Raw genomic sequence first — 12,040 nt, 5'->3', positions numbered from 1 at the left:
ATATTCATAAATAAGCCATTTTTATAAATCAACAAAAAAATCAAAGAACAACAGAAAATGGAGGGAGAACAAAAATTAATAGGAATAGGCAATCAATAGGAAAAACAATATAAACAGCTAATAAACACAAAAAACTCATCCTCACTAGTGATCAGACATAGAAATTAAAATAAGAGACAATAATTCAGTTTACTGAACTAGTAAAGTTCAAAGGACAAAAACAGTATTTCTCAGAATACACAGAAAAGCATTCTCATATAGTACTGACAGGCATACAAATAAAACACTCTTTACAGGGTGCTTTAGAAATATCTAGCAAATGTTTTTAAAAATATACATCAGAATTTATCCTAAGGAAATAACTGGAAACACTCATAATGACTATAAAGGGTTACTCATTCAAGAGTCCCTTACAGAACTGGAAAATTGGAAATTACCTGTAATACAGACCATCAGAATTTTGTCATAGAAAAATAAAGGAAAATTTTCATAACATATTAGAATAAAAATGAGTTGTAAAGTAGATTGTAAAATATCTTCACAATTCAAACAAACAAGAAAAGAAAGAAAGAAAAAAAGGCTGAAAAAGGTCAGCCCTCTGGCACAACTTCTGTAGTGGTGGTATTCTACATTTCCATATTTGCAAAAATACTGTAACACTTAAGTAATTTTAACGTAAAATGAGCGATAAATGGTATGGAAAAAATAGCATAAAAGGAAGTTAAAGAGTTTTGTACTTACCTTACCAAGTCTGTTAATTACATTACATTTTTTTGAGTTAAAAAATATCTGTATATACAGTAGTACCTATTTTAAAGATTAAGATAATATAAGAAACAAAGTGTTTTGGCAATGGGTTTCTAAACTATAGTGAACTTGTAAACTACAAATTATCAGTTTTAATTTATTCATAGAGGTTTTCTAAAAAAGAAGAATTTTTAAAGATTTATTTTTATTTATTTGCAAGGCAGAGTTACAGAGAGAGAGAGAGAGAGAGAGAGAGAGAAAGATAGAAGAGAGATTTTCCACATGCTGGTTCACTCCCTAGATGGGCACAACAGCCAGGGTTGTGCCAGGCCAAAGCCAGGAGCTAGGAACATTTTCTGGGTTTACCACATGGGTGGCAGGGGCCCAAGTACTTGGGCCATCCTCTGCTGCTTTCCCAGCAGGGAGCTGGATCAAAAGTGAGGCAGCCAGGACTTGAACTGGTGCCCATATGAGATGCCTGCGTTGCAGGCAGTGGCTTAACCTACAAGGCCACAATGCTGGCCCCAAGAATTCTTTATATATAAATCTCTACCATAGGAGCTCTAAGAAATTCTTTTATTGTCTACTTAGACTTCGAAGAATTATTTATGCAACATTAAATGTCAGCACATCTATTTCTTTTAAAATTCTTTCTATAAAACATATGTACGTGTAATTTAAAGGGCAAACAGAATCCTAAAGAATAAGGACATCTGTTAAGACACCCTAGATGACTGTGATTTTATTGTCTGAAAACAAAGATTTCCTTTCAAACCTAGCAATGCCTAGGCTACTGGTTCCTGTGATCTTAAAAAGTCTTTTTTCTTAAGGATAAATTTTGATATTTATTTATTTGAAAAGTAGAGTCAAAGAGAGGGAGAGACAAGAGATCTTCCATCTGCTGGTTCACTCCCCAAATGGCCACAATGGCCAGGACTGGGCCATGTGGAAGCCAGGAACCAGGAGTTTCATCTGGGTCTCCCAGATGGGTGGGCAGGGACCCAAGAACTTCGCTGGTCTTTTGTTGTTTTCCTAGGTACATTAGCGGGAAGTTGGGTCAGAAGTGGAGCAGCCAGGACAGGAACTGGTGTCCACACGAGATGCAGATGTCATGGGTGGCAGCAGCTTAACCCACTACACCACAACGCCAGCCCCCTGAGAATAAATATTAAAAAACTCAGTTGTCCTCTTCAGATCACCAACATATCATAATGACTGAAAATCTAAGGTACAGTGTATGAAGTAACAAATGTAACTCCTAACACAAAATCCAAATAACCTACTTAAGATTAAGGTCTTTTTGCCAGCATGAGTGAGGGACTTTAGGTTCAAAGAATGAGTAAGAAAATAAGTTGGGATGTCATACATACTAAATCATAAAACTTTATGGGGCTTGCTGAGAAAAGACATAAAATAACCCCAAATTTCTTCTCTGTGAGTTGTCAGCTTAAGCTCTACTAGAAACTTGATAAGGTGATGCTTTCTAGGGTGTGTTCCTCTCGTTATTTTTAAGAAGCAAAAATGTAATTACATTATTTTCTTAACTTTTCCTAATGCTACTTGAATTCTGTTTCTTCCTACTAAAGAATATAAGCAGACATGTGGGATTTTTTTTTTTAAAGCAAAGCAAGGACTTCATGTCAGGCCCTCTGAAATTCTCTCTAAATGGCTGAACTTGAGTATACTTGGTCAAAAGATCTAAGTCTGAATGTTAGCCATGCTTTGAGGAGGCTCCCTTTCTCCATTTTTGCATGACTTCTTGTTGCTACACTGTAATTTCTGAATAGACCAAGGATATATTAAAATAACAGGGACCACCCAGGGTTGGAGGCAGAGCTCTGACACAGGCCTCACCTTCTCTGGATGAGGTAATCCTCCAGGATGTCGAGGCAGCGCACCATCTGGGAGAAAATGAGCACTTTGTGGCCCCCCGCGATCAGCTTAGGGAGCAGCTTGTCAATCAGCACCAGCTTCCCTGCTGCCTGAATCATGGCCTGGAGCTGGAAGTCAGGGGCATCAGGGCTGTGGGTTTTTCGGAAATCTTCCAGAATTTTTTCCTCTGCCCCTGAAAAGGAATGGAGCAAAGCTATTTCTTGAACAAAATATATTCCTTGACTTGAAGATGGTTTGACTTTACACTCAGTCTTGAATTCTGACCTTTTCTGGGGCTGGCAACAGATGGCCTGATATTCTCTGAAGATGCTGGGCAGCAGCGGTGAGCCACAGCTCCCAGCCAGCCACCCAGTCAGGAGGGAAAACAGCTGATAGGCTACAGTGCCCTGTACTGCTAAGCTACGATGTTTGTTAGTTAAGTGTACTACATCCATTTTCAACTTCCTTCAACTTACAATGGATTTACTGGGATGTATCCCCAGTAGGAGGAACATCTAGATAAAAGTAAAATCTGCTTTCTGGGAGAGATCCTGGGAAAAATGATGTGGATTGTTAGTTCCTGGACCAGCAGATGAGACAGGAGATCCTAGGTGTGCATCCAGGTCTGTGCACAGGGCTCTGTGGTGGCAGGCAGCAGGGCCATCTTACAGAGAATGTGGGTGCTTTGCTTTCCTGGGAAGTCTCTCTAAGTAGACAGAAGATTTGAGATACCATGTCCTAAGGTGACTCACTCAAGTAAAGAAATCTCCCCAGGAAGTTGACAAAAAAGACCCATAAAGACTAGCGGTCAGATAATCGACATCACATTACTATTAAAAAATTTCTCAGCTTGATCTGATGAAGGACGGCCACCTTCTACCAGGCAGAGTACAGACTGTGGGGACAGACAGCTGGAGAAGTTAACCTGGCTCTGTGTCCCTCTAAGTTAGACAGCTTAGGCAAATCTATCAACTTCTCTGAACCTCATATTTGTACTCTGTAAAAACTGGAGGGTAAATACACTGTAGCACATGATGCAAGCTCAATACACGAGATCTTTGATTATGACTAGCTTCTGACAGAGGCCCATGCCCGACTGCCCCAACTCACCATTGATCAGGTAGGGGTGATTACAGCACTTTCTCAGCTCCATCATTGTGTTGATGAGATTGGGCATGTTGTGCTGATTGGCGCCCTTGGTCAGAAAGGAGAAGTTCTTCTCCAGGATGGCCCGGTAGTACTTCTTCTGGATATTGGTCAGTTCTACTTCAATGATGGTCTCCTGCTTGGGAGCTAGGTTCTTTTCCACATCATCCTTCAGCCGCCGAAGCATCATTGGTTTTAGGATAGACTGCAGTTTCTTTACCTGTCCAGGGAAATGAGCTCTATTTACTCATTGCAGTCCTGATAAATGATTACAGGGTTTTCCAACACTCACTATAATCTGTTGAACATCTAACTATGATACTGTTGTAGAAAACTAAAAGAAAGATCATGACTGACCCCTGGAAATGAGGAGTTTATCACAGTACCAAAAGGAAACAGGGGATCTGGTTTTCATTCACAAGTAATTACTGAGAACCTATGTGGCAATCTCACAAGATAAAAAGGGGGAAAGATACAAAAGACAGTCCCTGTTCTCTAGGATGGAGAAAACAAACCTTACTCTTTCCTAATAGACACACATGCACAGTAATTACTTGAAGAATATTTTAAGTCATGTTAGGAGGTACAAGTGAATTATTACAAAGGGAAGACTTAGATGCTGAAAGAACAGAGTAAGAAGTAGAGGCAATCTGGACACGGATTCCACCTACACCCTCTGAGTAACAATAGCAGAAAACGTACTTGGAAGTAGCAGTGTGTAAAGAATTAATCTGTCATATCAGGGGCACTTTGAGCCTAAGAGTGTTCTTTGCTATGATCTGTCTGTTCTTCTAATTTTCCAGGCCTGAACAGCAGATTTGCACTCACTTGACTGTACCAGTGTACCAAGGTGACTTGTTCCCTCTTCCAGGAAGACAAATGAGGGACTCAAAGTCAAAGCACTTCAGTTAACCTAGAGCTAAAATATGGCATCAGATTAACCCTGATGGGAAAATAAAATAAGGGCAAATGACAGTGCAAAGTCAGTTTCAAGTCAGAAAGGGCTGTTCAAAAATTTATAAAGGGACAGGGATAAGCTGCATAAATAAGTTGTGTGCTATGGTAATAATTCCTAAAGAAATAGAAAGTGATTCATAGAGTGGTTTAGAAGAGTGAGTTACTGCAACAGGTTTGAGATAATGATGAATATGCTCTACTTTGGAAACAGACACTTTCTAGAACTTTATCTGTTGTTTTTTAAAATACAAACGTCTCATAGAGGCAGACAGTAGAATGGTGGTTATCAGGGACTGCAGGGATGGGATGGGATGGGGAAGGGGTTTAGGGAGATATCGGTAAAAGGATTCAAAATTTTAGTTAGCTAGCAGAGATCAGTTCAAGAAATTTTGTACAACATGGTGTCTATAAAGCAACAATGTATTCATGAAGATTGCTAAGAGAGTATTCTCACCACAAAAAATAAGTATGTGAGGTAGTACATGTATTAATTAGCTTGATTCCACAACACATACATATTTTAAAACATTATGTTGTATGTGATAAATATATACAATTTTATTTATCAGTTTAAAAGAATAGGTAATTCTTTAAGAAACATAATAATACAAACATTTAATGCCATTTTTTGGCTTTTCTCCTAACTAATCCCAATCTTAAAGCTAAGCCTTTTAGGAGACTGATTTTACCAACCAAGGGTACTTAGGAATCTAATCCCCCACAGGGGTAAGGAATTCCTATGTAAGAACCCAAAGAGAAAAGACACAGCTAGCTCATTGTTAAAGATAAGGACAAATGTCAATCTGCCACATGCTGGGTTCAGCTTTTGCCCTTCACTCGGTTTCATACCTTGAATCATTTAGAGTATACTACATGCCAGACACTGTGCTGGTCAATACAACAAACACAACTTTGGAGAAGATGTGGGCCTTGTCCTCAAGGAGATCATTGTCTAGGAAGAAGAAAAAATGCATACCACAAATTAAGTGCAATGGGAGAAGAGGATGCTTTTCTAATGGTCCAAAAATGGAGAGAGGGTTGGAGCTGGCTTTTGAAGGATCAACAGATACACTGATGTAGAGAAGGGGAATTAAATTTGGTTATTCACTGCTCTCAAATCTGACTTGCATCAGAAGTAGAAGGAAACAGATTGGAACCAGAGTATCCTTTTGGCATCTGTTAGTGAAATCCCCAAACCCTTCAGTCCCCAAATTCTCTGCCCCAACCCACTTTCACACCATTGCAAGATTAACTCAGCAGAACTAATCTCGTCAGTGCTGCAGTCAAAGTCATGCATGGCGTCCCTCCCTTTTAAATTCTTCAATCTGACTTTCAAGGACTTCCCACTACACAATCCTGAACACCTCTGCTTCACACACTCCCCACTTCATTCATCTGGTCTTCAGCTCAACTACAGAATTCCCTACTACAGAATCAATTCCATGGCTCTGATTATGCTGATTTTTTTCCCTCCTTTCTCCACCGCTGAAAACTCACCTGACTCACAAACAAATGTGGCCCCTCTCTCTTTTAAAGTCCCTGCTCTGTTACTGGTTCTTCTCATGGCATGTAAACTTGTCTGGCATTTCTATAATCTCTACTATAGTAGAGACTTCTACCCATAGAAGATAGAAACTTATTAATACCTGTTGTTCTGAACAAACTAGACTTAGGACTGAACATTTGGAAACTGAGGACATTCAGTGGATGTGGACAAGACTCTCCTAGGCACGTGACTGCCTGCTTTTCCTCAGGACTTGGGTATCATGCTACACTCAGGAAGACAGGCCTGGGAACATGCTACAGATTATGTAGGAGGAAAGACAAAGGACGAGGGAAGCAGAAGAAAGCACTTTGCTCCTGAGGCCAGGGTTCAAGCAAAACTTTTGAATGTACAAGGGAGCTCAGTGAAGCAGGATGTCTGATAGGCTACCATTTGATATTTTAGATACTGACCCATCTTCCCTTTGAAGCCATAGAACTGCTATAAACCACCTTCTCTTCCCAACATAAACAAATAGATACAGTAAAGGAGGTAACGTTCATTTTATCAGGGGTGTACGAAATTGCTAAGGGGCTGGCATCATGGCATACCGAGTTAAGCCTCTGCCTGTGAAAACAACATACCATATGGGCACTGCTTCAAGACTTGGCTGCTCTACTTCGGATCCAGCTCCCTGTTAATGCATCTAGAAAAGCAGTGGAAGATGGCCCAAGTCCTTGGGCCCCTGCACCTATGTGGGAGACCTGAAGGAAACTCCTGGCTCCTGGTTTTGGCCTGGCCCAGCCCCTTAGCTGTTGTGGCCATCTGGGGAGTGAACTAGTGGATGGAACATCTCTCTCTGTCTCTCCTCTCTTTGTAACTCTGCCTTTCAAAAAAAAAAAAAAAAAACTTTTCTTTTTTTTAAAGATTTACCCACCCAACTGAAAGGCAGAGTCAGAGAGAGAGAGGGTAGATCTTCCATATGCTGGTCCACTCCCTAGATGGCTGCCAGGTCTGGATGGCTCCAAAGCCAGGAGCCAGAAGCTTCCTCCAGATCTCCCACATTGGTGGCAGGGACCCAAGTACTTGGGCCATCTTTCACTGCCTTCCTAGGCACATTAGCAGGGAGCTGGATCAGAAGTAGAGCAGCTGGGACTTGAACCGGCGCCTATATGGGATACCAGTGCTACACATGCTATGCCACAGCACTGGCTCCCAAAAATAAATCTAAAACAAAAAACAAACAAACAAAAAAAACAAAGAAATTACTCAATCTTGCTCCCACAGTGACTCACTTTTTCCCTGATGATGAAGGTGATCATCACACCCTCTCTGCCATCCTGCAGGCCCCCAATTACCTGCTCCTCTGTTTTCAGATCTCCGAACTCCTCCAAGAAAGCAGTCTCTGAAGGAAACTGTGATGGCTCCAGAAAATTTAGCAAACTGAAGAGCTCCTCCACAGAGTTCTGCAAGGGTGTTCCAGTGAGCAGCACTTTATGTTCCTACACAAATTAAAAGCACACGATCAACAGTGTTTGGGATACCCAAACGGAACATTCTAGTGGAGAAAATTAAGCCAGGGCCCTCACTGTGCTCAATTTGAGGCAATTCTGTTCTGTTTTAAGGAAAAGATAGGAGGCCAACACTTCCGAGGCGTATAAATGGATCTACCTTCCTTTTACTCACATCACTGATTCTAGCAACAATTTCATGTTAATTGAAGCAATCATTCATTCATTCATCATTAGAACTGAGTGCCTACCCACCACACAATGGGCAATGGGCCAAGGTAATGATTAAAAGGCCACCATCTTTTGTAACTTAGTTCATTCAGGGACCTGGAAACAAGCCAATTCACATTACATTTCCAGGTCACGAATTCCATGGTATTTAAGGGTCTCCAGTCCCCTCTGGGAATCAATTTGTGGCAAAGGTTGAACTGCTGACCCAGTTGGCAACAAAAAAGAAAAGAAAAAAGAGAGAGAGAGAGAAAGAAACTTGATTCCTACACTATCACAATTACGGAGGGAGAAAAAAAACCCCCAAACCCCCACATCTAAAGTAAAGGGACTCTACACACGAACATTTCCTCCACGCTCCACAGAGGGAACCTGGGCTTTTTTTATGGAGAGACCTAGCAGACTCTCACCAGGGCCATGAGCTTTAGACCTTCGAGAAGTTTGCAGTTCCTGTTCTTCAGTCTGTGGGCTTCATCGATGATCACACAACTCCAGTGAATCTTCTTCAGCTCTGGGCAGTCTGCCAGGATCATCTCAAACGTCGTGATGACGACATGGAACTTGAAGACTCCTGAAAGGGGGTTTCCCTGAGGATGACACAATCAGAGGCTCACCTTTACACCTTGGCCTCAGGATTCTGCTAATGAACGACCTGCTGGATTAGAGGAGGTGGCGGGGGATAGGCTACGGTCAAGGTGAGAAGACAACAAGCACTGCTTTTCCTCATGTGAGAAAGGAGAGAATAAAAGAATGAATGAGTAATTTAGACAACAGAGACCTCACAATGTCAATGAAACAGAAGCCAAGAGAGCAACTGTCCCCACAAAAGTGAGAAGGGTAAGCACTATTAAGGCAAGGCAAAGGAGCTTTTTATTTATTAATTGCTATGAGAAGGAAAGCAGGTGGCTACTGATTCATCCATTCCCAGCCAGCAGTCAGTCTACCCAACAAAACCCTCTGCTACTTTTCAGATTTAATTAATTTCCCCCTGTAACTCCGGTTCTAGGATAGAGTCAAAGCAATGACCAGGATTCATTTGGGACAATGCTACTGGTCAGAACACTTCTTTGTCTGTCAGCCTATCTTGGAGTTGCCATCACATTTCAGGAACAGAGCTGCATTCTGTTTGAGCACATTCTAAGTTTCTTCCAAGTGTCATCTTTGCTGCTTTGGAAATCCTTGGTGACAACACTGACTTTACCTTGACTGGAGTCACTTAATTTTTATACCACTTAATTATAAAAACCAGTACCCAGGCCAAGCACACAACCATACTCAGCAAAATGATTACACTTAACAAAAACATAAAAAAAGGTTCTGCTGTGCTTTTAGTAATTGAGCCTTGTTTTTTCTCTTTTTATCCTTCCCTGTAAAATCTGTTAACCTCCCTTCAAACTCCTATCTCCTGTATACTAATTCTGCTTACTTTATGTACTGAGCTGATATCAATTCAGGTAAAATCTTCTGTATATAAAAGCAATTTCATAAGCTAACCAGTAAGCCAAGATTTCAGTGTCTTAAAAAAAGGCCTATGGCATAACTCACAGGGTTTGGAGAGCATGCCCTACAATCCTGTTTTATCATAAATTAACATTAACTATTAGGGAGCAACAAGAAGCCAGCCTCAATAAGCACTCATCTTTACAGAGCAAGTCAACAGGAACCCAAGCTGCAGGCTGCTGCAAGTCCTGCAGTATCAGAAAGCTGTTCTGAGCTCAGGCCACCCCAGGTCTCTGTTTGCCACGAGGCTCACCTGTGCATCTCGGTACACCATCTCATACTGCTGGATCATCTGCCTGCTGATCTGGCTGCCGTGGTAGACAATGGCATTCATCTCTGTCCACGTCCGGAACTCCCGCTCCCAGTTAGTGATGGTGGAGAGAGGGGCGATGATGAGAAAAGGACCATGGATTCCTCTGAGGAATATTTCTGAAAGGAATGTGATGGACTGGATGGTTTTTCCTAAGCCCATCTCATCAGCCAAAATACAGTTTTTCCTGCAGACAGTAGGAAATATAGGTAATTCATTATCAATACAGGAGAGTTGTAGAGATTGGTTGTAACTAAAAAGATGCTTCAGAGGTATACCTTGACCTGTAACATCACCAGTGAAGATTCTACAGTCATTTTACAGAGAAAAATCTGAGGCTACCTTTAAAAATTATTATTATTCATACCTTGTCTACTTCCAAAAAGGAACTATGCTAACATGGAAGAAAATATATGAAGTAGTCTATTAAAATATATTCTTGGGGTGGACATTGTAGTATAGTGGGTTAAGACACTGCTTGAAATGCCTGCATCCCACATTAGAGTGTCAATTCAAGTACCGCCTGCTCTGCTTCTGATCCAGCTTCCTGTTATTGCATCGTGGGAGTCAGCGGATGATGGCTCAAGTGCTGGGACCTTTGCAACCCACGTGAGAGAGACCCAGATGGGAGTTCCAGGCTCCTGGCTTGGCCTGTTCCAGCACTAGCTGTTGGAGGCATTGGGGGAGTGAACCAGTGGGTGCATGAGCTCTCTCTGTTTCTCTTTCAAGTAGATGAAAAAAATAAACATTTATACACAAACACAAACATAAACTTAAAATACTAAAAGTTAAAATGACATTAAGACAAAGAGAAAAAAAAATATACCTCCAACCTAGCCAGTTCATTTAACCAAGAAACTTCCTAAAAGGTAAGGTTAAAAAATTAAAACAATGGTGATTCTTATTATCATATGTATGTTATCACGGGACACAGTTTCAACACACATGATCAACCCACATGATCAAAATATGGCTTCTTCTGGTGACCCAGACTCACAGACTATGTACTAGAACTGGGATTATGCAAGGGGTATGGCCACCATCCTGTGTCTCATTCACTGTTCAGTTGGGCAACCTGACACCTGGACCGGTTAGGTGAGTTATACTCTGGGTAACACTGTGAATAAGTGGCAAACATTATGTTAGAACACAGGTCAGGTCTGGAGACCCACCATGGTGTATCTTTTTTTTTTTTTTTTTAAAGATTTATTTATTTGAAAGGCAAAGTTACAGAGAGACAGAGGCCGAGAGAGAGAGAGGTCTTCCTTCTATTGGTTCACTCCCCAGATGCCCTCCAAGGCCTGGAGCTGCGCCAATCTGCAGCCAGAAGCCAGGAGTTCTTCTGGGTCTCCCATGCGGGTACAGGGGCCGAAGGACTTGGGCCATCTTCCACTGCTTTCCCAGGCCATAGCAGAGAGCTGGATTGGAAGTGGAGTAGTCAGGACTCGAACCAGCACCCAAATGAGATACTGGCACTGCAGGTGGCAGCTTTACCCACTACACCACAGGGCCGGCCCCCATGGTGTGCTTTACATTACAACATGTGTCTTAAAATTCACTAGTATGGGGGCTGGCACTGTAGCACAGCCGGTAAAGCTGACTGCAATGCTGGCATCCTATATGGGTGCAGGTTCCAATTCTGCTCCTTGTTAATGCACTTTGGAAGGCAGTGGAAGAGGGCTCAAATTCTTGGGCCCTTGCACCCATGTGGGAGACCTGGAAGATGCTCCTGGCCTCTCCAGGCTGTTGTAACCATTTGGGGAGTGAAATAGCAGATGGAAGATCTCTCTTTCTCTCTGTAACTCTGCCTTTCAAATAAATAATCTTTTCATAAAATCTCACTACTATAGGGCACGATCTAGAATGCTAAGAAGACCCCCAATCCATCTTCCTCAAATTTCTCACTTCAGCTAGATTCTCGTAAGAACCAGAGCATAAACAGTTCAAAACAGTATTATAGTACAAGATCAAAACAACCATGGAACACAAATAAGGAGTAGGAGTTAGAATCTAGACTCATTCTCCTCCTTTTTTTTTTTTTTTTTGGTAAAGATGTATTTATTTATTTGAAAGCTAGAGTTACAGAGAAAGTATGTGTTGGAGGGGGTAGGAGTGGGGATGTGGGAGATAGCTTCTAGTGGCTGGTTCACTGCCCAGGTGGCTGCAATGGCCAGGGTTGGATAAGGCTGAAGCCAGGAGCCAGGAGCTTCTTCCAGGTCTCCCATGTGGGAGACAAGTGACAAGCACTTGGGCCACATTCAGTTACTTTCTCAGATCATTAACAGG

At 41.7% G+C, this 12,040-nt stretch overlaps 1 protein-coding gene across 10 annotated transcripts in view; it reads right to left on the bottom strand.

Annotated features, from left to right (window-relative positions):
• CHD6 (chromodomain helicase DNA binding protein 6) overlaps nt 1-12,040 on the bottom strand; it is a 235,635-nt gene that overhangs the window by 79,205 nt on the left and 144,390 nt on the right. For 9 of the 10 annotated variants that reach the window (XR_016215824.1, XR_016215823.1, XR_016215825.1 and 6 more), the window contains 5 exons: nt 9,698-9,941; nt 8,355-8,531; nt 7,564-7,707; nt 3,730-3,985; nt 2,602-2,812 (listed from right to left, as the gene is read on the bottom strand). Coding sequence is in view for 5 of the 10 variants with exons in the window: in XM_008274447.5 (XP_008272669.4) it covers nt 2,602-2,812; nt 3,730-3,985; nt 7,564-7,707; nt 8,355-8,531; nt 9,698-9,941 (1,032 nt within the window). In the remaining 5 variants the exon portion in view is untranslated. Of the gene's footprint in view, nt 1-2,601; nt 2,813-3,729; nt 3,986-5,571; nt 5,666-7,563; nt 7,708-8,354; nt 8,532-9,697; nt 9,942-12,040 lie in introns of those variants that run through there. The other variant, XM_089307101.1, reaches the window with a different exon arrangement.

Source organism: Oryctolagus cuniculus, chromosome 11 (genome assembly GCF_051225735.1).
Source record: "Oryctolagus cuniculus isolate XC-2025 breed Fujian yellow rabbit chromosome 11, ASM5122573v1, whole genome shotgun sequence".
Lineage (NCBI taxonomy): Eukaryota > Metazoa > Chordata > Mammalia > Lagomorpha > Leporidae > Oryctolagus > Oryctolagus cuniculus.
Note: the sequence above shows the minus strand (reverse complement) of the source record. Positions and strands in the feature narration are given on the sequence as shown.